The sequence below is a fragment of the Ambystoma mexicanum genome, chromosome 5p (assembly GCF_040938575.1).
Source record: "Ambystoma mexicanum isolate Mex_15411 chromosome 5p, UKY_AmexF1_1, whole genome shotgun sequence".
Classification (NCBI taxonomy): domain Eukaryota; kingdom Metazoa; phylum Chordata; class Amphibia; order Caudata; family Ambystomatidae; genus Ambystoma; species Ambystoma mexicanum.
The window spans coordinates 1,270,667,960-1,270,691,602 of NC_090930.1; the positions used below are offsets into that span (position 1 = coordinate 1,270,667,960).

Sequence of the window (23,643 nt, forward strand, 5' to 3'; positions counted from 1 at the left end):
GGAAGGCAAGTAATAGGCTCTGGAATGAGGTCAAACCTGAAGACTATTCGTGCCTCTTCACCTGCATCGAACGATTACAAATTCCTTATTGCGAAGGAACCTAAGAATCTGAGCCTATACATTAATTCTCGGTGATAGGGGATTGGCCAAGACCTGAGGAAACGTTTAACTGTGGGAAGATTTCAATATGCACATCCCTAACTGTCCACTACCTTGTGTCTGGTGACTCAGCTGTTCTTAGCCTGTGAGCTTTCTTTCCCCGCATCTCTGATATTGTGAAAATATCAACGCTCTTATGCCAGTGCAAAGCTTTTCTGGAAATTATCTGCATTTACCAGTCCTTCCCAAACTCCATCTCTCAGCTGCATTTACCTCCTCGCTATACAGGGGGTCAAGAGGGTGAGTCCTGCATTGTATTTCTTAGTGTACCCGGTCAGATTAACGAAAGGTGTGTTCTTTACATTGATTACTCTATTTCTGAGGAGGTCTCACGTCTGCCGGTGGATAGGGCACAAGTAGAACATGGAAATACTTGCTGCAGAGGTCAAAATAGGTTGGAAATGTACAGGTTAGAAATTGTCAAATGTGTGCGAGTATGCACGTTTTGCTAATTAATTGGCTAAACTGCTGGTGGGAATTTTGCCATGCTCAGACCATCTTTGTAGCTACACCTGCTTTGTTCAGGTGTGGCATTTAAATGTATTATTTATTTATTGTGGCATCCTTCAAAGTGTTTGCTTGTCTCTGATGACAGTGTCAAAATGGAAGTTCAGAACTCATGTTGTTTTGTCACCTTGATTTTCACATTGTCTGATGGGTTATTGTATCCGTTGTAAAATGTCATAGACTGCCTGTGTGTTCTCCAGTTGGTGATGGTACTGCTACAGGTTGAAGCTATGTTTTGGCTCCTCTGCCTGCAAACTCATGGCAAGCCTGTGGAAACTAACAGGTTTGATTTCAGAGCTCGTTATTTCACGGACCCCGGAGAATAGAGGGATTTTAATCAGCACAAGTCTATTACAAGTTTGGCACTTCACACAAAACCATTCAGGCTTGTGTAGAGGAGGTCCCAAATATAGCCTGCACTCCAGTCACCCATTTTGAAGTACCAGGAACATTCACACTGAGATATGTGAAGTATGATAAGCAAATAAACCAGCAGAGAGCCGCAGTGGGGCTCTGCCAACTACCTATTAGAAGAACAATACCTATTGAAGTACCAATAACCAGACAACCATGGGCAGTAAAGTACCCATTGAGTAAACCCTACAAGCAAATGAAATGAAATGAAGATTGTTCAAGTACTGTACATGAAGAAACCAGAAAATCCTTAATGGAGGGTGAATGGTGACATCACAAGAGCCTGGACGGACTCACAGGTAGAACAAATGACCAACCAAGAATGACACAAAGAGACGAAATGCCCTGAGAAAAGATTTCGTGAGCTTAAAGTGATAGAAAGCAATCAAAGTTTAAGAGAGTTGAGCTGTAAGCAAAATAAAGACAGTCGATCAGTTTACGCCTGTACATATGCTTGGAACCGCAAGAAGCTATAGAGAACAGTGCGGCATGCTATGCTAAGTAGAAGAATAGAGCGGCAAGCGCCATTTTATATAATCTACCTCAAAATTAAGCACAATATTATAAGTGCGGGTCCACTTTGCATAAGAAGCAGAACCAACTCAGGTTATTACAGGCCAAACGCAAAAAGTTCCATATTCTAGCATCAAGAGGAAAAAGACTCAATCAAAACTCGGCAGAGGCAGGTCGTGCCAGAGAAGCCGAGGTCACATATAAGCTGTAGACAGTAGTTACTTTAATTAAAGCAAAGAACAGAATATCCTGCCACTGAAGAATCGAGATAAGAAAGCGAAGGCAGGTGGCAGGGTGAACCAAAAATCAAATGCACAATTGTAGAGAAAAAAGGCAAATCCATGGAATACTAGCACGTGACCGGCTGAGCGAGAGGAGGCACAAGTTCACACCTATGCTTGGCATCCACCCAGACAGAGATATCAAAACTTTCCAGACAGCAGATGCAATTTTGAGGCCAACCGCAGTAACATAATTGACACATAGTTGTTGAAGTGATGATTGATTGTAACCTTAATTGGAGAAAGGCCAGGTAGCTGAGGGGGGCAGTTACTTTTTTCCAACCAATAAAATTGCATGTTAACTTTTGAGTGTTACACGTCAGATGATGACGCGTTTTGAGTATAAATGTTATGTTTTGTATGAAATTCGACAGAGTTGAAGCGAGACGGGCTGTCGCACTGTTGTCGATTTTCATGTTTCCCCATTTTTTGTATTTGTCATTAAACAGACGCCTCTTTGCCAAACCATTGAGTTGTCCTTATTGATCGGTGTTGGAGTAAGAGACCCTGCACCCCCATCCATCTCGAGGTGCAGCTATCTCGTCTTAAAGTGCTGAAGAGCAAACCCTAACTCTATGGGCCGGCCGGGGGTCTCTCGGAACACTTGCCTACAAAAGCAATATCCCTGCAAAATAGTGTATATGTTAATCTTCATGCATTCACTCTGATTTGAAATCTCCACAGTCCTGTCAGAGTCACCAGTCAGTCAAACACGAGATAGGGCACTACACAACCAGTCAAAGCTCTTCCTTAGCATTCAGTGTGATTCCAGATGTGAATATGCCTCACGCTCTGAGCTCTAATTTGTGATTTGAGTTATGTTAAAAAGACAAATGATCTGCTGCTGATCTTATTGAAAAAAGGTCACATCATCTTATATATAAACATGAAGTACATAAATATAAAATAAATATTTTGAAAAGTCATGATCATGTACATTTTTATACTCCCCTTATTTTTTCCTATTGTGTTACATACACTAATGAGGTCACATAAAATCAATCATTTTATTTACAACTCTGTTTACCAATTATCATCTGAATTACATAAAGGGCCACATTATGGAAACTTTACACTGGTGCAAGTGTACATTTTCATGGCATTAACATTAAGGAAAAATGTGCCTGAGTGCAAGATAAATGGGGGCCATATAAGAAAACATTTGCACCATGACAAGAGCAATTTTACATAGTATTAGGGAAAGGTTTACCCATGGGGAGAAACCTATTCTTCCAATGCATTTTTGGACCAGGCAAAGTTTGCCCTATGCAATCATGACAAACAACTGCAGGCTCTAAAATGCAATACAAGCACAAGTGATCCATTTAGATTCTGCTTTTTAGGGGAAAGATGCACAAAAAGTAACACAGTAATACAGTGAGCACAGTTTCCAATTGAGAGAACAAGTAAAAGACTAAAAATAGATGTATCTATTTACAAATCACTTAACATCCTTGGGACCATATTCATGGAAAAGTGCACATCGTTCCCGCAACGTCCCCACGCTGAGGACAGTTTTGCATGTCCCTGCGTGCAAAACATTTATTGCACGCTCTACGTATTCATTGAATGTTCCCCACAACGTTACCCTATGTGCAAGTTGCATCTGGAATGCCCCTGACACGCCCCCGCGCAAAATGAATCCTGCCACATACACCTACCTTTGCAGGCTCCTCGGCCGCAAACTCATGCACACCGCTAATAATACATGGGGTCCCTCGTAACCAAGGCAGCATCCGGGCGACACTGTGTGAGGCCCCCCATAACTATTTACAGCACCCCATCAACATGTGCACCATTTTCCAAAACTCAGGTGAATCCCCACTCAATCTGCATGCGAACCCCCATAAACAGCGGCTGCACCCTGCTTCTCTGTGTATTCACACCCCTAACAAAGAATGGCACCCCAACTACATGCACGCACACCCAAATCTCGGATTGGACCTTACCAATGTGCAGTGATTTGTATGCATTTGAGTCCTACCGCCTGCCTTCACGTGGCAGTGTGCACGGGAGCTTTGCGTGCTAATTCCCCCTACGAGATGTTGCACAGTCAGATCCATTCATATCCTTGGTTTCTTGCAGTGCTGGGCATGCAATTTCCTCATGCAGGCCCTTGCCTCGACACACACACGTTACGCCTTGTTCTTCCTCATTCTGCGCGTATTATGGGTATTATGCATGTTCCGCCCCCTATTTCATTCTCTGCGCAGGCCGATCGCACACTGCGTGGAGTCTCAACCAAGGTGCTCGACTGCTCGCAGAAGCCTTCTGTACCTCCGTGAAGTCCCTGCAAGTCGTGGAAAATCCTGCAAAGTCAAATTGACGAAGGGGGTTTTGAGTGCAGAATGGCATGCAAAGACCCAATTTTCCCCACAAAGAATTCTGTGATTCAGGCCCATAGTTACTTAACTTCACAGTGGTCGATGACTAAAAGCCACAATGTGTAGAAGAGCATTGATATTATGCTGTCAGACCAGGCAAACTGAACAAATGGCAGAAATATGTGCATGACCTTTCCTGTGTATCAACCAAGCTCTGGAGAGCAGGCTGCTACTGGATTCAGACAGATCACTCCAGATTAGTTAGAACAATACTCAATATGGCACTGTTCCATATTGGCACAGAGGTTGTGAACATGAACAAAATCTGAATCAAATACATTAATGAAAATGTAACAAGAAAGACAGAGCATTTTCCAGTAATTGCCTCTCTTTCTCTGACAGCCAATGCAAGGTTGAAGGGAATATTTCCTTTGATTTCTCGACAATGATGCATATACCAGGTAACGGGGCACCAGGTGTTTAACCGATGAGTTATTGAGACTTAGATGCAGCTAATTGTAGTGATGACGAAGAAAACTTCCTTGCAGCTCCCAATAGACCAAATTATTGTCACAGTGGGAAGTTTCAGTTAATCAGGTTAGACTCCATCCTAAGAAGAACTGAGCGCTTCCCCTTCTGCTTTTAATAATGGAAGGCTGTGTGTGCATATGTACAAATACAAAATGAAGCAACATCTGCAATGTGAACTCAACAAGTGTGGGACTGATTAAGGGCATCTTGGAAAATATTTAGGTCTGCTAGCAGATCACAGGCACATGCAAATGTACAATCCAATGCCGAGCGGGAAATACAACATTTTACATCAGAGAAACACCTCCAGTCTTTACATGGTGACATTGAATCAAATATCCTGAAAGAAATTAGTTTGATTCATAGATCTCTTCTAACCACCAGACAATTTAATTTCAGGAACAATCAGGCCACCCATTGACGGTCCATCAGGAAAATCAGATTGTGTAGTTTGTACATTTTGCCTAATCCCAAATTGTAGATAACTACTGAGAAATGAACAATCCTGAAATCCACTAGACGATTAACATTAGGGAACAAGAAATCATTAAAGTTTCATTTGGACTCATCATGTCCTTGGTGTCTTCTTCGTACTATTTTGAACCCCCTTCCCTCCCACAGATTTGCACTCTGCGCTCTTATTCGCCATATTGTACAGTGACTTTGTACTTTCCACCATCTGCACAGCCAGACTGGTTCACCCATGTAGACTTTCTTTTTTTCTTTTCCACACCTGACCACATTCACCAGCTACTCTCCAGATTTAAGATGAAGACGTGGGAACAGTGGGTCAACTGAGACATCTTGTCTGAGCTATGGCCAAATTGAAGTCTTATCCTATTGGTGCTGCTTCAGTTTCATTGCCAAGACTTTTCCTTTGGTTTGCCTCATCGTACAACAGCGATAGATGTGTAACCTTGTGAAGGTTCTTGGGCATTACAGTACACTGTTAGACTATTATTTCAGCGATATAATGATTTGCATAGAAAGGCGCACAGAGGCGATGACATGCAAATCGAGATGGACAATAGACAAAATCGCAGTAAAAGTATCCAGCACGCAGCGCATACATGAATATCTTTACAGAAGAACATTAATTAATGATACGCATATAAAGTGTTGACAGAGCTTCAGAATGTAAAATGCTGTTGGCAGAAGTATAGTAAAACTGAACTGTTCTAAAATGCATCATTAGCAATTCTGTTACCCCAGGAGAACACCTTTTGCCAAGTCACAGATTCTACTTCAGTGATGAATTCTCAGTGGAGAAAAGGCTAGGAGCCTTTTCTTCAAAACACAATGTGTGCATGAGAATAAGAGAGCTTAATGTTGGTGCTTCCAACAAAACATGCATTTTCAAGTGCCAAAGTATGTGTCGCTTTTAATATTTGGGTGACTTCAAATCACTGGCTTTTACTTGAAGACAATTTGTTACATGCCAATGAGAAGAAGCAAGTTTAGAGAATATGTTCCTTTTCCAACACCATTTAAACTGAAGCGCGCTATTTCTTTAACAGGGCGGTTTGTCCTTCATTAAAGACCGAGCACAGAGAAAGGTTATTGCCCACCCTCTGCTCTGATGCTTTTTCACTCCCACAATGAAGGTTGAATTGCAAGAGCTAAAAAAGGCTACATACCACACCTGCCATTCTGAAGCCCAAAAAAACATCATTTACAACTTTTTTAAAAGCCACTTGGAGCAGTGGCTGCTGTTATGTCCTCTTCTTCATCATCACCCTCATCAGGTTTATTGGTCTGTAATCCATTACTAGTATTATCAAAATAGTATTTTCTAGAAGTTCATGAAGTTCATGAAGGCGCAGCATAAAGCATTAAAACAGCAATGATAACACTGAATAAAACATCATTATAAAATTCGTACGGGATACAAATACATCTCATTAAAATGACTTAAGGCCTGATTTACAGCAATAGGTTAGCACCATTGTAAAATACTTTTGCAAAGCAGGTCCTTAATATCATATTTTGCTTACTTAAATACACATACATACTGGTCACTATCCGAATAGGATTTTATTTCCAACTAGCAGGTATACCTGTTCTTTGCACAGTAATTCCTACGTGAGTCCTAGTTTGAAGTTTATTTAATGAACTAAACCAATGCTTCTTTGTAGACAATATTACTAGTCTTTCCTGTAGGAGCTAGTGGAAACAAATTGGGTCTCATTACGAGGTTGGAGGTAAGGGGTTACCGGCACCGGTAAGGATGCCGCTGCCGGTAACCCCTTACCTCTGTATTCCGAGGTCCCTTAGCGGGTCCCGCTATGGGCTCCTGGTTTTACCAGGTGCCCTTAGCAGGACCCACTAAGGGACCAGGGAGCTAATAACGGGCCCGCTATTAGCGGTCCCATTATTAGCTCCATCCCCATTCCCATTGAGCCCTATGGGGGCTCGAATGGGAATGGGGAATGGTTCTCAGAATGAGGACTTACCGAGTCCTCCAAGGTTGGGATGACCCGGTAAGTCCCTATTCCGAGAACCCGGACCCGGAATGCGGTAAAGGGGTAGCCATGATGCTAACAGCACCATGTTTACCTCCTACCTTGTAATGAGGCCCATTGTCTTTGTTTCCAACTCTGGAGCAAGCCACATAAAGCTGACCATGGGAAAAGCATGAATCCCGTAAATGGATTCCAGATTTAAATTGGAGCATTGTGATCACGCAGCAACATTATTGGTGTCCCGATCTACAGTCGAGGCAGTAGCCACCTTAATGTAAATAAGTGCTGTATGTGTAGGGCTGAAGCATGTACGCTTGAAGTGCCGTACCCATACGTGTATGGCTGAAGCATGTAAGATTTGGACTCTTGAGATGGCATACGTTCATCAACTTCCATGGGAAATGAAGTTTCTGCAATTCTTATGAGAGATTTGCCACACTGTGATGGACAGCGTCATTGTGGACACTGTTGAAGAGACCTGTACTGTTTCCTGTCAACCGCATTACTACAAAAGCACTGTATTGTGATACCCGCATGACTTCAAAAGTGAGTGCTGCTAATGTCAGCTAGAATGCTGATAGTGTGGAAAATTTAGGAACAATGAACTGCTGTAGTTTTCATGAACTGCTGAACTTTAGGAACAATGAACGTAGAACTACGGCAGAACTATGGCACAATGAGCTATATGGTAAGGGTAAACAAAAGGAAATTTGAAAAAATGTATATTTTATACTTTTTGCATTGTCTACACCATGGAACCTACCCACATGCCAAATATTCGTAAACATTCTAGCATTGTAACTTTCGTTGTGGCTCTATTTTCTATTTGTAATTGTGTTTTACATCTATTAGTTTGTTCATTCCATATGCGCCTGCCACTTCATTGATGGGAGAGATGCTTTCGCATCCAGGAGCTCTGTCGCCCTATGACTCACATTCTATTTTATCCTTTTATTCCGTTTCCCAATTATTTTTTTCTGACTAATCCTGAGTATTCAGGAGTCCTCCTTAATGCCCCATGCCATACTCTCATGCCCACCCTCCTACCTATCCACCTTGCATCCCTCACCCCTCATTCCTGTACCCACCCCCACACCCTGGCTATTTGTTGACCTTCCTATGCATTTCGCGATAAGGAATCTACACAGGCAAACTTCCATTCTCTAACTGATGAGTCAGTATGATCGTAGTCATTCTACATTGAAAGGGTACAACCAAGCCATGTGACCACAGCCCTCTGATATGGGCTTCTCGGTTTCAAACACTGCAATCTTATCCCCTGGATAAGGGAATGGAGCTTAACAATGTCACTGATATGTTGAACACCCAGTCAGATCGCATGTAGAATGAAGAAATTAGAGACATATATTATAAATGTCGATATTAGCATTGTCTGGGTAACATTTTTGGCATGTCCTTAACTTTCAGAATCATACACTGCTACAGTTAACCTGTATAGCAAAATAAACGTCAGAGGATGATGTAATTGTTTTACCTACAAATGGTCTACTACATCAAAGTATACCTGAGGACATCTGTATAATAGTGCGGGTGCTTCTAACAATATTGGGTTTCCATATTAAAATATCTGTAATACCTACTCCTATGTAGTCATACCACCAAATTACTATTTCCAGAACATTCTGATCAAGGTCAAACATCAGCCTAGGAGTTATAGTTTTTCCATGGGCCATAGCCTTTATTTTGTGTGTGTCCATCTGTGTAGCAGTTAAGTGTCTATTTAGATCATTTATGTATAAAATATACACAATGGGGGTAATTTTGATCCCCCATGTTGATTGTATGTAGGGGACTGGCTTTGTTTGCCTTTTTGTGCAAAAGGTCCCTTCTGTGCGAGTGTCCTCCTTTCCACCAAGTAGTGGAAAAGAGAGGAGTAAAACAAAAGGATTTTCACATTTACTCTCCCCTTTTCTAGCATGTGGTTGAAAAGAGTAAGGGCCTCATTACAAGTTTAGTGGTATTTCAGTGGTAAATCTGGCAAAATACCTTCATATGGATTTATCGTTACTGCCACTTAGTCTGGTGGAATTACTGCTGGATTACAAGTGGTGGTATGGCGATGTTAGTCCTCATTTATGGAGTCCATAAAACTCAATGGGGATTTCGGTAGAAATAACTGTCGGTGGTAATTTAGACAAAATGGCAGTTTTTTGGCAGAAGGTAGGCAAATTACCTCCATAATTTTGCTATAGGGTTTTCCACCATCCTACCACAAAAAACGTAGTTGGGCAGTGTGGTAATATGGCTGTAATGTGGCAGTAAACTTGTACCGCCGGTTTTAGCCACACCACCCCACTTGTAGTGAGGCCCTAAATGTTTCCCAAAGTTGACAATTGGAGGAGGCATTTACACTGGATCCCTATAGTAAATACCTGCTTTCCGCAGGTGGTAATTCCAGGTAGATTGCATAGGAGTGCATTCAATTAAGGATAGGATAAAAATCCATGCTGGCATTACTGCAACCACATTATTTCAGTCCTGCTCCTGAACTCTGCCCTATAAATGCACCAAAATGAGGCATATCGGAAACCATGGCAGTAGTCACACCTCCTGACATGTTTTCTGATTATCTTCACCTGGAACATGACCGCCCAATGTCAAAATATTTAGCAAGCTCAGCTCTTAGTCTAAATTTAATTTGAGCAGTATTGTGATCACGGCGTTTCATAATAGGGTCCACAAATCCTGGCTTTAAACCTTATATAAGGGATGATTACCTGAGTTTATTGGATCCTCTTGGAGAAACACTGCTTAATACCTCTATGCCCAGCGAATATGGCAAATAATGAGCAACAATATCCCATCCAGTGGTTTCTTAGCCATTCAAACCTTTACTGAAGCACTGGACCTAAATCACACTGTTAGGTAATGGGCCATTTTTCATGCCTTTTCCCTGGTGTCTTCAGTAGACTCCAAGAAGCAAGTCAGTGTCGGAGGTTCCGGAGGATATCCACTTGAATACATGAACGGTAGCACACGAACGGCCATTGGTTCTGGGGAATTCCCGAGGACTGAGTACAAATGGGTGGGAATTGCTCACATGCAAATGTGCTCTATTGTGCCTGGCAGAGCTGCATGAGGGGTTTTACTTGATACAGTGTTCTGCTAGAATTTACCATCATAGAGCATTCGAGAATTGTCATCCTGACGGCGGCCATGTTTACTGAATTATGGTAACACCAGGTAGTAATTACGATTAGCACCAGGTGATCGTTGTTACCTGTTTTCTTAACGAGGGCCAGAACCAGTGATTAACCAATCCATGTTGCCTCTGCATCTAGACTTCTCTGCTAGAATTCAGGTTCACCAAATCCTAATTTCTTATTGCCCTTCCTCATGGCCGCCAAAACTGTCATAAGGAGGCACCTGACACTTTGCAAGTATAAACTATTAATTATATTTGCATTGTTATATTCGATTTAGGAAGGTAGTATACATCAATATATATAACAAAACATCAAGCCAAATATAGGTTGTGATTTTCAATTATATTTGCAAACATCTAAAAAATGTACGTTTCACTCTAAACGATCGAACTTCGCTAAGTTGCACGATTGATCATCACATTCCGCTTACTGCTGTTTATCATGTTTATTTTCAGGTATATTCCATCTGAAAGTCCCAGAATCGTCACCTGTTGGCTCTGCCATTGGAAGAATCAGAGCCGTGGATCCTGACTTTGGGAGGAATGCAGAAATTGATTACACCATTGTCCCCGGCGACGGGGGGAACTTGTTTGATATCACTACAGATCAGAACACGCAGGACGGGGTCATCACCCTAAAAAAGGTACACTGTCCACTTTACCGCTTGAGGCACTGACATAAATGGTCAATCATGCTAGGTGTATATAGGATGCAGTTCTGTGTTGTGAAAAATCTACCATAAAGTTTAAATCCTAAATTCACAATTATCCCCACCTCAACCTGTTCGCACATGCGTTTGTTTATCATACATCCTCTTCTCTAAAGAAGCTTTTACTTTGTATCACCTCTCACACATCCCAATCAAGAAACACAAGCAAATATTTATGAGCCTCTGAAAGCCCCACACAGTCATACAAGAACCTTTTTCCACAATGTTTTCAATCGCCTTCAATTGATGTTTTTAAAACCTTTGTCAATGCGTATAATGTGAACACGGCCACATTTGGCAGTGTTTGGCATTGTTTAAGGTAGGCTCTTTATGTGAAACTACTTCTTCATCATAGGTGCCTTGCGCATTCCAAAAGAGTTGAAATGAGGGGTCACCATTTACAATAATAGTATGTATGGGGATGGGGAGGTTTTGCCACAGCAGAATTGGTCAAGGGAGAATATGCCTAATAGTTTTGGATGATTTTCAGTGGAAATGTATGTGGGGGTGGGATTGACGTCACACGCACTTGTTGGAGTTGCTTGGCATCCTAGGCATTTACTGGAGATGCCTGGCTTTATAGGCACTTGCTGGGGTTGCTTGGCATCATAGGCAATTGCTGGAGTTGCTTGGCACCATAAATAATTGCTGATTCTTTCTATTTCCTTGTGAACCGCTTGAGGAAGTGGGAGGGGATCATAAGGGAGAAGTAGATTGTGCTATCAAATATTCACACATTTGCTAAAATAAAGGAATGTGTTTCAATGGAGTGACAGTGAACGGCTTATCAAAGACTAGCTAGCAGTCTTCCATCCAGACAGAAAAACCCATGCAACAAGGTAAAAGTGCCAGATTGTGCCTTTCAGCAGATCAAAGGATAACATAACCCACCCTTTTAATTTCTTTGTATCTCCACATCCTAAGCATGAAGCCTTGACAATTAAAGATGGTGCCAAACAGGAGATTTCAAAGAGGCCACCCACAACATTCCACTTGCAGGGAAATCCCTATTTCTGAGTGTGTAGATGTCTATGCGCATAAGTACCCAATCAGAAACTTTGGCTGGTATTGGCATACACATTTCACCCTTAACAGAAATGCCATGATCCCAGCTTCCCAGCAGGAAGAACAGTGCTTATGACTGTGTGCACTGGAAATTGCAGTGAAGTTGAGATCCTCCCAGACGACAGAATCTTTACTTGTGTATCCATGGCAACAACCAAGGTAGAGCATCTATAGTGGTGCTGGCTCCACGTATTCCAAAGTCTGAAGGGAGATGCTCTAAGGGATCTGCCACCTCCTCAATGTAATAGCATAATAGTCCACTGAGCAATGCTCTGGAGTAACAATAACGTTGTTATAATCTTAATATTTCAATAAAAAAATCACAGCAAAGACAGAAACCCCAAGAAAGCCTTGACAGGTTATAAGCATATTTCCTTAAAATTATCCTATCAAAGTTATATAAATCCAAATTGGAATTGGGACTTCCATTCAAACCATGTGTATCATATTGGTGCAGTTTGTCTTCTGATGCATTGCTTTACAGTAAGCAGGCTGAATTATGCAAAGCAGCAGTGAAGTTGATCCAGGGAGCTGCCGGTTTAACTTGCAGTGCTGCCTTGCTTTACACATTGGATCCGCCATTTTATATAGCTAGGGTGATACACGTTGTCCAGTGTCAGTGCCTGAAAGTCCCAGCAAATCACTGGTCATTTCAGATGAAGGTATAATGGATGGTCACCATCCTTAAAACAGCAGAGCCGTAATTCTTGCAAAAACATAATGTGAGATTTAGCAAGTGACAGATACATGTTATGCATTTTGTCTTCAGTGTATGGTGTTGTTATATTATTCTGCTCACAACCGTTATGTTATATTATGTTATTTAATTTAATGTGTTGGGATTTTAACCATGCTCCACCGATAGATCTGGAAGAGAGGTGGTGGATGAGGCTAGTGGTTTCAGAGGGATAATTCAAGATAACTTTGCTGCTGTGTTGAAGCATGCAAACCCAGAGTGCCCTGCCCTCTGCATGGCTAAGTAAGTAGTTTGTGTTAAAAGCACAGAGACATTTGTGTATGAAGGAGAGCCTTCAGTGCGTGTGGGGCTAGGATGCATTGGCCGGAGGTGTAGTATGCAAGTTGACTGTAGAGGTGTAATATTCTGATGTTTGGTGTCTTTTTGGGAGGAGCACTCAATTACAATGTCTGGGTGGCTTAGTTAGTATGCCTACTGTGTTGGAAAGTAGAAGTTGTTAGTGCATGGAGCAATAAGATACCGTGATTGGCAGAATTACCTGAAACATATGATAACATGTATGAAAAGGTCATGCATGTGACCATAAGGCATTGGATGTCATAGAAACACATGGAACAGGAATTACAATCTGGCGTCCCATTTCAGATCCTCTCTTTCTCTCTCTCTCTCTCTCTCCCTCTCTCTCTCTCTCTCCCTCTCTCTCTCTCTCTCTCCCTCTCTCTCTCTCACTCTCGCTCTCTCTCCCTCTCTCTCTCTCTCCTCTTTCTCTATCTCCTTCTTTCTATCTTTATCTCTCTCACAAATGGATACATTTTACCCTACACGCCACAAGGATCTAAGATTTGGGGAATGGGGCAGTCTGGAGGGTCTGTTCATAGCTATGTGCTAACACTATGGGAGGCAAGATCTTTTGATTGAGGGACATGACTGCTTCAGATGTGACGACCCCAGTACATTTTTCACTTCCTTTGTATACAGGTTGTCAGGATGAGTGACATCTGAAACACACATTTTCTCAACTGCTGTTGTCTGTGACCTGTTGGGACATTTGTCCATTTGGGCATCGGACATCTTTTATCACACATGTGTCACGTGATTACGGTAGGAGGCAGGATCCCTGGATGTTTCTCTCATATGTCTTCCACAGTATCTCCTACCAGCCTCAAACTCCTCTCAGTACAGACCTTACAGGCCAAAATTCTTGCTTCCAAATGTTTTCAACTCCACCTTCCTCACTTAGACTTGGCAGGCTGGCAATTATAGGAACTTGCTCCAGAGAAGCAGTTATCTGGATTAAGTCCTTTATTTACAACAGGATGTCTAAAAATGTTTGGGCGGACGCCTGTTACAAATCAGAGCTGCTGGAATGTGGTGTGCCACAAGGTGCATGACTCCCTCCATCCTTATTTAATGTATACTGTCACCATTGTGTGATCTGCTGGACAAACAGGGGGTGCGTTTTGCCAACTATTCTGACGACACTCATCTTATCATGGAGCTAAATGGAGATTATGAAAAAGACTCTGAGGGGATATCCTTAATTTACCAATCACTTCAAAATTGTATGGTGATACACGGGATTTGTCATAATGCAGCCAAAACTGAGTTTTTGATCTTCGGGTCATCTTAAGCACGTTCTAGCTTGATGGCATTTCAATCAGTGTGTGTCCAGCGGAGCATGTGTCAAATGCATTGTGAATGAAATGCGGCTTTTCAAATGCTGTCTGCAACGAGATCCATGTAACTTTGGCTATGGGCCTTCTGTAGAGACAGCGACTGGCATTGCCCTGACCTGGATCTGCAGGCTCCATGTGATCTTTGAATTAACATTTTCTCTTCAGTCAAGAGTATGCTAGTTTATTTCATTCCCTCTCTCTCACTCTCTCTTACACACACACTATCCCTTGCGTGTGTTGACCCAAACTTTGAGATGCCAAATGTTTCTTTTGGAATGGACTGTGTTCAAAATGAAGTATTTTTTAAACATATCAGCATCAAGCTTAATACAGCTTCTCTTATCTAATAGGCAGTGGCATAAAATATAATGTCATCTGCTTGTTTGCATTTAAATGTCACACTAATTTACTATACACACATCTTCTAAAGTAGAAATTACTTGCCTTGAAATGTACTTTTAGACATTGGGAATGCACAATGTGTCCGAAATGCCAATAATCTGCAGAAGTACAAAAAATGTAAACTGGAAATTTGAAGAAAACGTACATGGTTTGCTACACTTTCTTCCCCACTGCATCATCCAGGAGTGTAAGGATCAGGAGGGAGGGTGCTAGGGGACTTATCCTCCCCACCTGCATGGGCAGGGGAGAAGATGGCAGACATATATCCCCATTTTTTCTTTCCAGAATAGGAGCAACATGAATGGGAAGGAAGGATAGCCAAGGGGCAACACGTTCGTCTTGGAAGCGAAACAACGTGGTGCAAGATAGTTTCAAATCCCGATTGTGCTTAGAAACCATTCAATGGAATTAAGCACATTATAAATGAACAATATTTTTTTTTAATCCACTAATGTTTTCATAAAGGCTCATAGAAAGGAGGGGAGTGAAGTACATCTTTCTTGAGGATTTAATTGTAAAACACCTGCTCGATGCCAACACATGATTTAGAAATTCATGACTACATCTTTGAAAACAAGACAGATATCATGTTTATCACAGTGACTTTGCTACAAGAGGGAAATGGCTCAAGTATTGACCTCACTGCTTCACTAGGATATAATACCTTTTGGAAAAAACACCTAAACAGTCAGGGGGTGGGGGGTTGCAATCATAAGTAAGAAAGAGCTTGGACTTTTCGAAACCAGCATTGAATGCACAGGCTGTGAAATTCTTCATGTAAAAATGTCTCCCACCAATAACACCTGTGTGCACTTTATACTAATCTACCATCCACCTTCGCATATGCCATCTTTTAATGAGGAGATTATCAATCTCCTAACCCCATTGAATTGACCGAATGCATCCACTATCTTCTTGGGGGATCCAAATAGGTGTAAAGGAGACCTTAAGGATAAGAATGCCATTGAGCTGGAACTACAGCTGACCAATACAGGTATCCAGATCCTAAATCAGGAACCCACACACATAAAAGGGCACATCTTGATTGGTTATCGACACAAAACAATGTAAGCACCATCGAAACAAAAGAATGCATTTGGTCGGACCACTTCATTCTAGACTGTACCGTAAGACTGTCAAAAACAATTAGCCCTCTTTGCGCATCACCAAAAAAAGGTCCTAAGCAGAAATGTCAATAAACTTATGCCTACCGACTTAGAAATCTGTCTTAAATCCATCATGACCACCTGTTCCGATCTGGACCACCAATGGAAATGAGCAGAAACTTACAAGCAGTATCTCTCCACGCTACTGGATTCAATTGCCCCTATCAGATCTCTGTTAGTTTGTGATTGTCCAAATCAGCACAACTGGTTAATTCCTGAATTAAGTTCTCTAAAGAAAGAAAAAAGACAGGCCGAGCGAGTCTAGGCCAAAAATAGAACAGCAGAAAATAGGAAGAGATCGGAGGGTTTAGAAAAAACTTACAAAGCCAAAATCTTCGACACAAAGAAACACTAGTGTGCCAAGCAAATTAATAAGGCATGTAATTGCACTAGGAAGTTGTTTGAAATCTAAAACACCTGGGAAAAACCAATAGCTCTATCCCACTCCTTTTCTCCAGAGACAATAGATTGTGAAAACGTTGAAAAATCTTTCCAGGATAAAGTCCTTGTGGCACCGGTTAAGATTCAAAATTGCCAGAACAACCTAGCAAAATCCCCCAATCCCCCAAACAAAATCCTGATGATAGCAATAGATTTTTTCCAAACCATCACTGTTGAAGAAATGTTGGAAATCTTAGCCAAATTAAGGCCTTCCTCTTGCTCAGGAGACATAATACCGACTACAATTGTACTATCTAACAAAAAATGCTTTGCTCCCTCCCTGACTAGATTTGTCAATGCCTCCTTTAGTCATAGAAATGTACCAACAGCCATAAAGGAAGTGGCAGTTTCCCCATTGCTAAAGTATCCTGGTCTAAATCCAAAGGATGCTGCAAACCTAAGACCAATTACAAACACACTTTTTCTATAAAAAATCCTAGATAAAGTTGCAGCCTTACAATTGCAGACTAATTTTGAGGATTCTGTGATCTTCCATCCCAAACAGTCAGGCTTTAGAAGTTATCATGGAACAGAAAGTGCCTTGATTAACTTACAATCCCAAGTGCTAGAGAGGTTAGATGAGAGCAAAATGGGCTGTTGATCCTTTTGGATCCCTCAGCCGCGTTTGATTTGCTAGACCATTCACACATGCTTAAAACATTAGCAACTGCCGGGAATTGCTCCAACAATGGCATTGTGTGGAATTTATCTTTTTTGATTGAAAGAAACTCTAAAGTTTGTTGGGGAAATACTTGCTCATATGTAGTCCCTCAAGGAGCATGAATCTCACCTTCTCTTTTCAACATATATAAAACCACTCTGCAAACATTTGGAAACAAAGGGCCTACATTTGGCCAACTATGCTGATGATTGCCAACTGATAATGGACCTGGGTGGAGACTACACAACGGACCTGGCCAACCGGAACTCCATCTATGCATTTATTCAGAGGAGGATGGTTCAAAACTGGATGTGCCTCAATGGCTCAAAAACTGAACTTATGATCTCTGGCACAAAACAAGCAAGGGATGAATTTAGCCAGGCATATTCAAGCATTGAAGTAGACAGCTGCATTATCCCAGTAGTAGAAAAAGTCAAGACACTGGGCGAGGTACTAGAAGCATCCTTGAGCTCTGAGGCGCAATGGCCCTCATTACAACACTGGCGCTAAACCATGGCGCTATTAGCAACATGGTTGGTGCCAGTGTTGTAACGGGTCTGCCATGGTTCAAAGGGAAATTACCACCCCATTCCAAGGTTGCTGGGGCGGTAATTCCCCACTGAAACATGGCCCTTCCCCATTCCCATTTTTGCCCTATAGGGCTCAATGGGAATGGGGAAGGCGCTAAGTACGGTACCGCAAATTGCGGTACCGTACTTAGCACCAAGGTCCCTTTGCGGGTCCCTACTTTAACGGCTGGTGTAGACCATACACTTAGCGCCAGGGTCGTAATGAGGCCCAATATGTTTTTTGCACCAGGGCCATTTTTGCTCTGCTGCTATTAGCATAAAACATTACACTTGAACTAGTGCAACTTTTCACACACCTCACTCTTTTCTCATACCACTACATCCCATACCCGCTCGCACACATCGTCCACACACTTACTACACTCCACTTCAAAATCTACCCACAACAAAAAACCTGACCCCTCTTCAGTCCACACAGCCACAATAAAAACACCAATTAAAAAACACCAACATAATACTTGTTCTTTCTCAAGCCCCTGTTATATCAGGTGGAGAAATCCCAGGCCCACACAGAACTTCTGCTCAGACTACTTTTTCCTTCTCATGCCCCATTTATATCAGGCAGAGTGATATCAGGCCCATTCAATACACAGAGCCCCTCTACCTTTATTCCTCTTAAACAACATAGCACTGTCTCCTTCCCCCAATGGGGAAGGATCCAATTCCTCTTTACTCCATTTAATAATTTAAAAAAACAAAAGCCCAAAAATACAAGCTGCCTCATGGTCTTTCCACTCCACAATCGCACCACTATCACCATGTCAACACTTCACACTCTCCAACACTCACACTTCCCCCACCCATGTTGTTTTCTCCACCAAAGGTACACTTACATCTACATGTTCTGCATAGTTCCTCTGTCACAGGGTCCCATAAGTGGCCTGCACAAGCCAGGAGCTGTACCCCACTCCAAAGAGCAGACAGGAATTCAGGCAACACGGCTCCTGTAAACCTCTCAAATTTGTGCAAAGGAGACTGGTCACTGCAGGTGAGCATGGCCCCTCCATATGTGCAGCCAGGAATCCTCTGTCTATGCTGAGAGGATGGGATCATGTCAGGGTCACCAAATTGTAAGGTCGACCTACAGACAACCAAGCAGAGTAAAAACAATCCTCTAAGGACAAAAGCTCAGTGCACCTCTTTGCAAGGATAAGAAGATTTATTGTGTATACAAAAAGGAAAAAGGTGACAGAGGATTCAGTAGAACTAAACTGCCACAGAGCTCACACTGAATTGTTTCAACAAATGAAAACAGTTATATTGCAAATCATAGTTACCCATGACAAAACCAATATAGAGTATTATCCGACCACCCTCATTGGCTACCACCTATATACATACTAACTGTCTCCTATAGTCCCTTGACTGATTGGCCACATCTTTATCTACCTCTGCCCTCTAACATGTGATTTTCTACTCTGTCACCTTGATCCCCGCTACCTGATTGGCAGGTTACGTGATATGTTACCCTCCCCATGGGCCGAGCCACATTGCATGCACCTGGCCATTAACCTGAACTCAGTGGATAGTCTCAAGGTCAAATTGGCCCTATAGAATAAATAAGTTCTTCTCTTGTTCCCAGACACATGGGCACCCCATCATGCCTCCCCGTCGCAGTGCTAAATTTGATGGCCTCACCTTGGTCCACTTAATACAAATCACTGGGTGTTTCACTCCTTTCACCCCCCCTTATCAGCTGCCCCTCCTGGGAGCTCTTTCCTCAGCCTCTTGGAGACCACACTAATCAGCCACATTTTGAAGGATGTAGGTGCCTTGTTTGGGGGCATCTGGCAGTTCAAAAGGGACGGTTGTTATTCTGGAGGTGGGGGGTGCTAGTGCCCTAAATCTAGACCAGGCCTTCGGCAGCTTGAAACCTCTGCCCGGCTTCCATGGGTTTGTCCTTCGGGATGGATGTAGCCCTGCCCATGCTTGGCCATTCACATTCCTTTCTGATTTCACAGTCCTGCAACACGAGACAACCATATTTTATCTATCAGTCCCGAAGGACTCTATGTTTGGTTTCCCTATTGGGCCTGGGATGGGGAAGCGATTTGAAACTTTTTTCCATGCCATATTACTACTTGCATCATGGCCTGCGGCAGACTAGGCTTTACATTAAATATGGCAGTGCTGCAGTGTTTCTAGCAGTGGGGACGAGGGCTATGTTTATATTGTTACTCACTATAATTCACCTATTATACTTTACTATCACTCATGCCCTATAGTGGGGCCCACCTATGTTTCCATGACTATAGGAACACACTGCATTTGTTAGTCTCACGTTGTATGTTACACCCCCCTGCATTCGTGCTAATGCATTTCCTTGTCCACTATTATATTTTACTCAATCTAAATCGTTTGGGTGGACATGGAAGCTGAACGTGCATCCCAACATTACTGAGAGAACTCTGCATTTGTTAGCATGTTATGCATTTAAGCTTTTTTTTTTATATAAGTGCACCTGTTTTCCATTTGCATAGTGGCCAGCACAAAAATGTTAGAAACAGCCACAACTCCCAGACACAACTCCAATAACAACCACGTTTAATGGTCTGGAAGTACCTGAAATCAGACTAAGGTCCCAGACAGACCTAAACGTTGCACCATATGTAAACCGCTCCTCCAGTCATAACCTTTTTTATTCATCACGAGTAAGTCCCTTTATGAATTGGTTGCAATTTACACAAGGATAATTCACGTCTTTTCCCTGACAAAAGGTTTACTTTCTCATGGAACATTTTTAGGAAAGGGCCCCAGAATGTATTTTATTAGGTGACATAAACTATGTGACAATCTGGTTTATGAAGACTAAAATGTTTGTCGTGTCCCATATGCAAATCACCATACTTCAAGGGTTCCGCCATGAATAGCCTTATAGATAACTGGCTGGTATGATAATCCATATTCATTTATGTGTTATTTCTGACATTGCATGTTACATATACATGCACATATGCTGGGTTTGACCTATGAGACCCTGTTGATAGTTTGGATGGGAGCAAAGGTCAAATCATCAAGGTGCAAGGGTACACTAATAGTGATCAGTGCCTACATATGCACAATAACAAGTGGCATGTAAATAAATCATGCTCTATGTGAGTTTACAGGGCTCTGTACCTTACATCATCAATGGAGTGCCCACTGGTCTGTCACACTCATGGATAATACCAATTCTTCCTACTTGCTTGAAGCAGGGATAACAATGTCTCCCATGATATCTTTGTTTTTTTCTCAAGCCTTTTTACCTTATGCTGCTAACGCTAAAAGTATGTTCACCTACTTGTTTTCAAATAGTATTTAATTACCAGAATAGCTCTATTTGTGTTTACTTAGATCATTAAAATTATACTACAGTTTATTAATAATTAAGCATAGTTTGCAAATTACTTACAATCAATAGTGTAGTTAACAGGGAAGATGTGTCGAAGCTGAGCCACAACCAGACGTTTATTACGCATTTACATTTGGAAAAATATTGAGATAGCGTAACAATATATTATTTTTTTAAAAAAAAGGCATGGCCTGCTTATAAAAAAAATCATGTTAACACTAACTAAAAGGGAAGATGTAAAACATGTTCACAGCTTGCAACCATGCAGCAACATGAGCAAATTAAAATATATATATATATATATATTTCATTTTAGCAGTTGGGTGGATGCCACGATGAACATTTTTGAAAAGAGTCGTCTGCAAAAAGGCCAAATATATAAAATGACTTTTAAAAGTGCAAAACAAGTGACTGAAGGTGGCATTCCTCTTGCATTTTACAAAAACTCAACTAATATTCGAAAACTACTGATTTTACCAATAAAAACTATGTGGAAACCATAATGTTTGCAGTATGAAAAAACATTGCAGCGTGTAAAAGATGTCTGTGAGTTTAATTGATGTATTAAGCATGTTCTCAAACCTTTTAATCCGATGTTTGCTGTACACTGTGAGTTTGCAGTTTTTTTTTCAACTTACAGACTCTTACTTGACATGACACCTTTAGGAATTTTGTAAATCAATTAAGCAACGCGTAAAGAAACACAGTGTTGACAATTCTATAAACGACTTTGAAGTGGCTGTCCGCAAAAAGGAATAAAACAACACATACTATTTATCAAAATAAGCACATGCGATTTAAATTTCACCCAGTTGATGTGCCGTACAATTCAAAAATGTATTTTGACCAATTAATACCCCCAGAATGTAGGTACAACATACAGACGCTTCTGCCCTCCTACCAGAAAAAGTCGTAGAAATGGATGAAGAATTCCTACAAATGAAATGTTTATGAGAGGAAATACATTTAACAAATGGATTAACGAGACAATGGGCCTCATTCCGAGGCTGGCGCAAAGGGATTACGGGCACCGGTAAGGACATCGGTGCCGGTAATCCCTTTGCACCCTATTCCGAGGTCCCTTTGCGGCTCCCGCTAAGGCCGCCTGGTTTTACCAGGCGGCCTTAGCGGGAGCCGCAAAGGGTCCAGAGAGCAAATAACGGTACCGTGAATTGTGGTACCGTTATTTGCACCTTCCCCATTCCCATTGACCCCTATGGGGGCTCAAATGGGAACGAGGAATGGTATTTTCAATGGGGATTTACCGGTCCCGCAAAGGTCCGACTAGACCGGTAAGTCCCCATTGAATGAGGGCGGACTCGGTATCGTTATTGGAGGCAGCCATGGCGCTATTAGCGGCTTGGCTACCTCCAATCTCGGAATGAGGCCCAATACATTGGTTGAAGTCTTTTCAGGACTGAATGACTTTCTGGAAACAGTCCAAGCCAAGTGAACACTTGCCTTTATGGTTACAAATGCTCATTCCTGAGAGAGTCACTGACTGACATGCCCTTGTGATCCTTCTCCCAGGAAAGTACTGGTGGTCAGTCCATCGCTTAAGTATGAAAGCTGGAAAAGTTGAACCCTTCTTACAACTGCAGCTTTGCCATCCCACTGCACTCAAGTCCCCACTTGTGAATAAGTGAGTATGATTGGGATTTCAAGAACTGTGACCGGTGTGAACTGCGATGCTTCCGGTGATGTTTATGTGCAAAGTCATGGTTGATAAGTGGAAGTGCAAAGCCCTACCCTTAGAAAGTACATCACAATTAATGAATCAACAACAGTGTTATATTGTATGTAAATATGTGCACTGTAAAGGGTCTTGGATAAAGGCACTATATAAATAACATCATTATCATTAAAATAGATGCCAAAGATGAATGTGCCCTGGAATAAAATATATGGGAACCTTGGGCTGAAACGTTTGTATTGCTTATTGAGTTATGTTTAGCATCAGAGGCGTTGCTGGGTGGGGGATGCTTAGGAGGCTATAGCCCGTGGTCTTTTGGTTGTAGCCTCAGATAGAATCTCAGGGTCTACAAGCAAAAGGCTAGCTAGCCCTGAGACCCAAGAGTCCTGACATTAGCGTAGCCCCAGATCTTTTCCAGACCTAGCGACACCCCTGTTCAGCATTATTATATGTTAAGCTGTCACAAAAACAGAGTCTGAATTGCAGACACTCCTTGCCAACCTTGGGCCGGTTCTTCCCCTCATACTCTAATATTTTTTTTTTATGTCACGCCTAATAGCATACTGAAGTTCGGTTGTTAAGCGTGGATCCGGGATTCAAACCTCTGTTTTTCTGCGTGGCGCGTTGCCCCTGTGCTATCATGCGTTCCATAAGTGTTCCCTTCCGTTGACGTGTAGTTCCAGAGCGCATCACTTTTTGCACGCACAGAACTTCTCCAATAGATCAAAATCTCTTCCATTCCACAGAGGGTGCTTCATAGACACGCTCTCTATCTGCAACATGCACCTAAGCTCTATGAATCTCTGCCTTTTCCTTTTATTCATTTGCACACAATTATATGTTTGTGCTTTTTA

At 41.9% G+C, this 23,643-nt stretch overlaps 1 protein-coding gene across 1 annotated transcript in view; it reads left to right on the forward strand.

Moving 5' to 3' along the window:
- The window catches only part of CDH12 (cadherin 12), a 1,497,293-nt gene that overhangs the window by 1,106,287 nt on the left and 367,363 nt on the right, over positions 1-23,643 (forward strand). Inside the window, exon 5 of the mRNA XM_069613705.1 lies at positions 10,814-11,001. Coding sequence (XP_069469806.1) covers positions 10,814-11,001 — 188 coding nt within the window. The remainder of the gene's footprint in view (positions 1-10,813; positions 11,002-23,643) is intronic.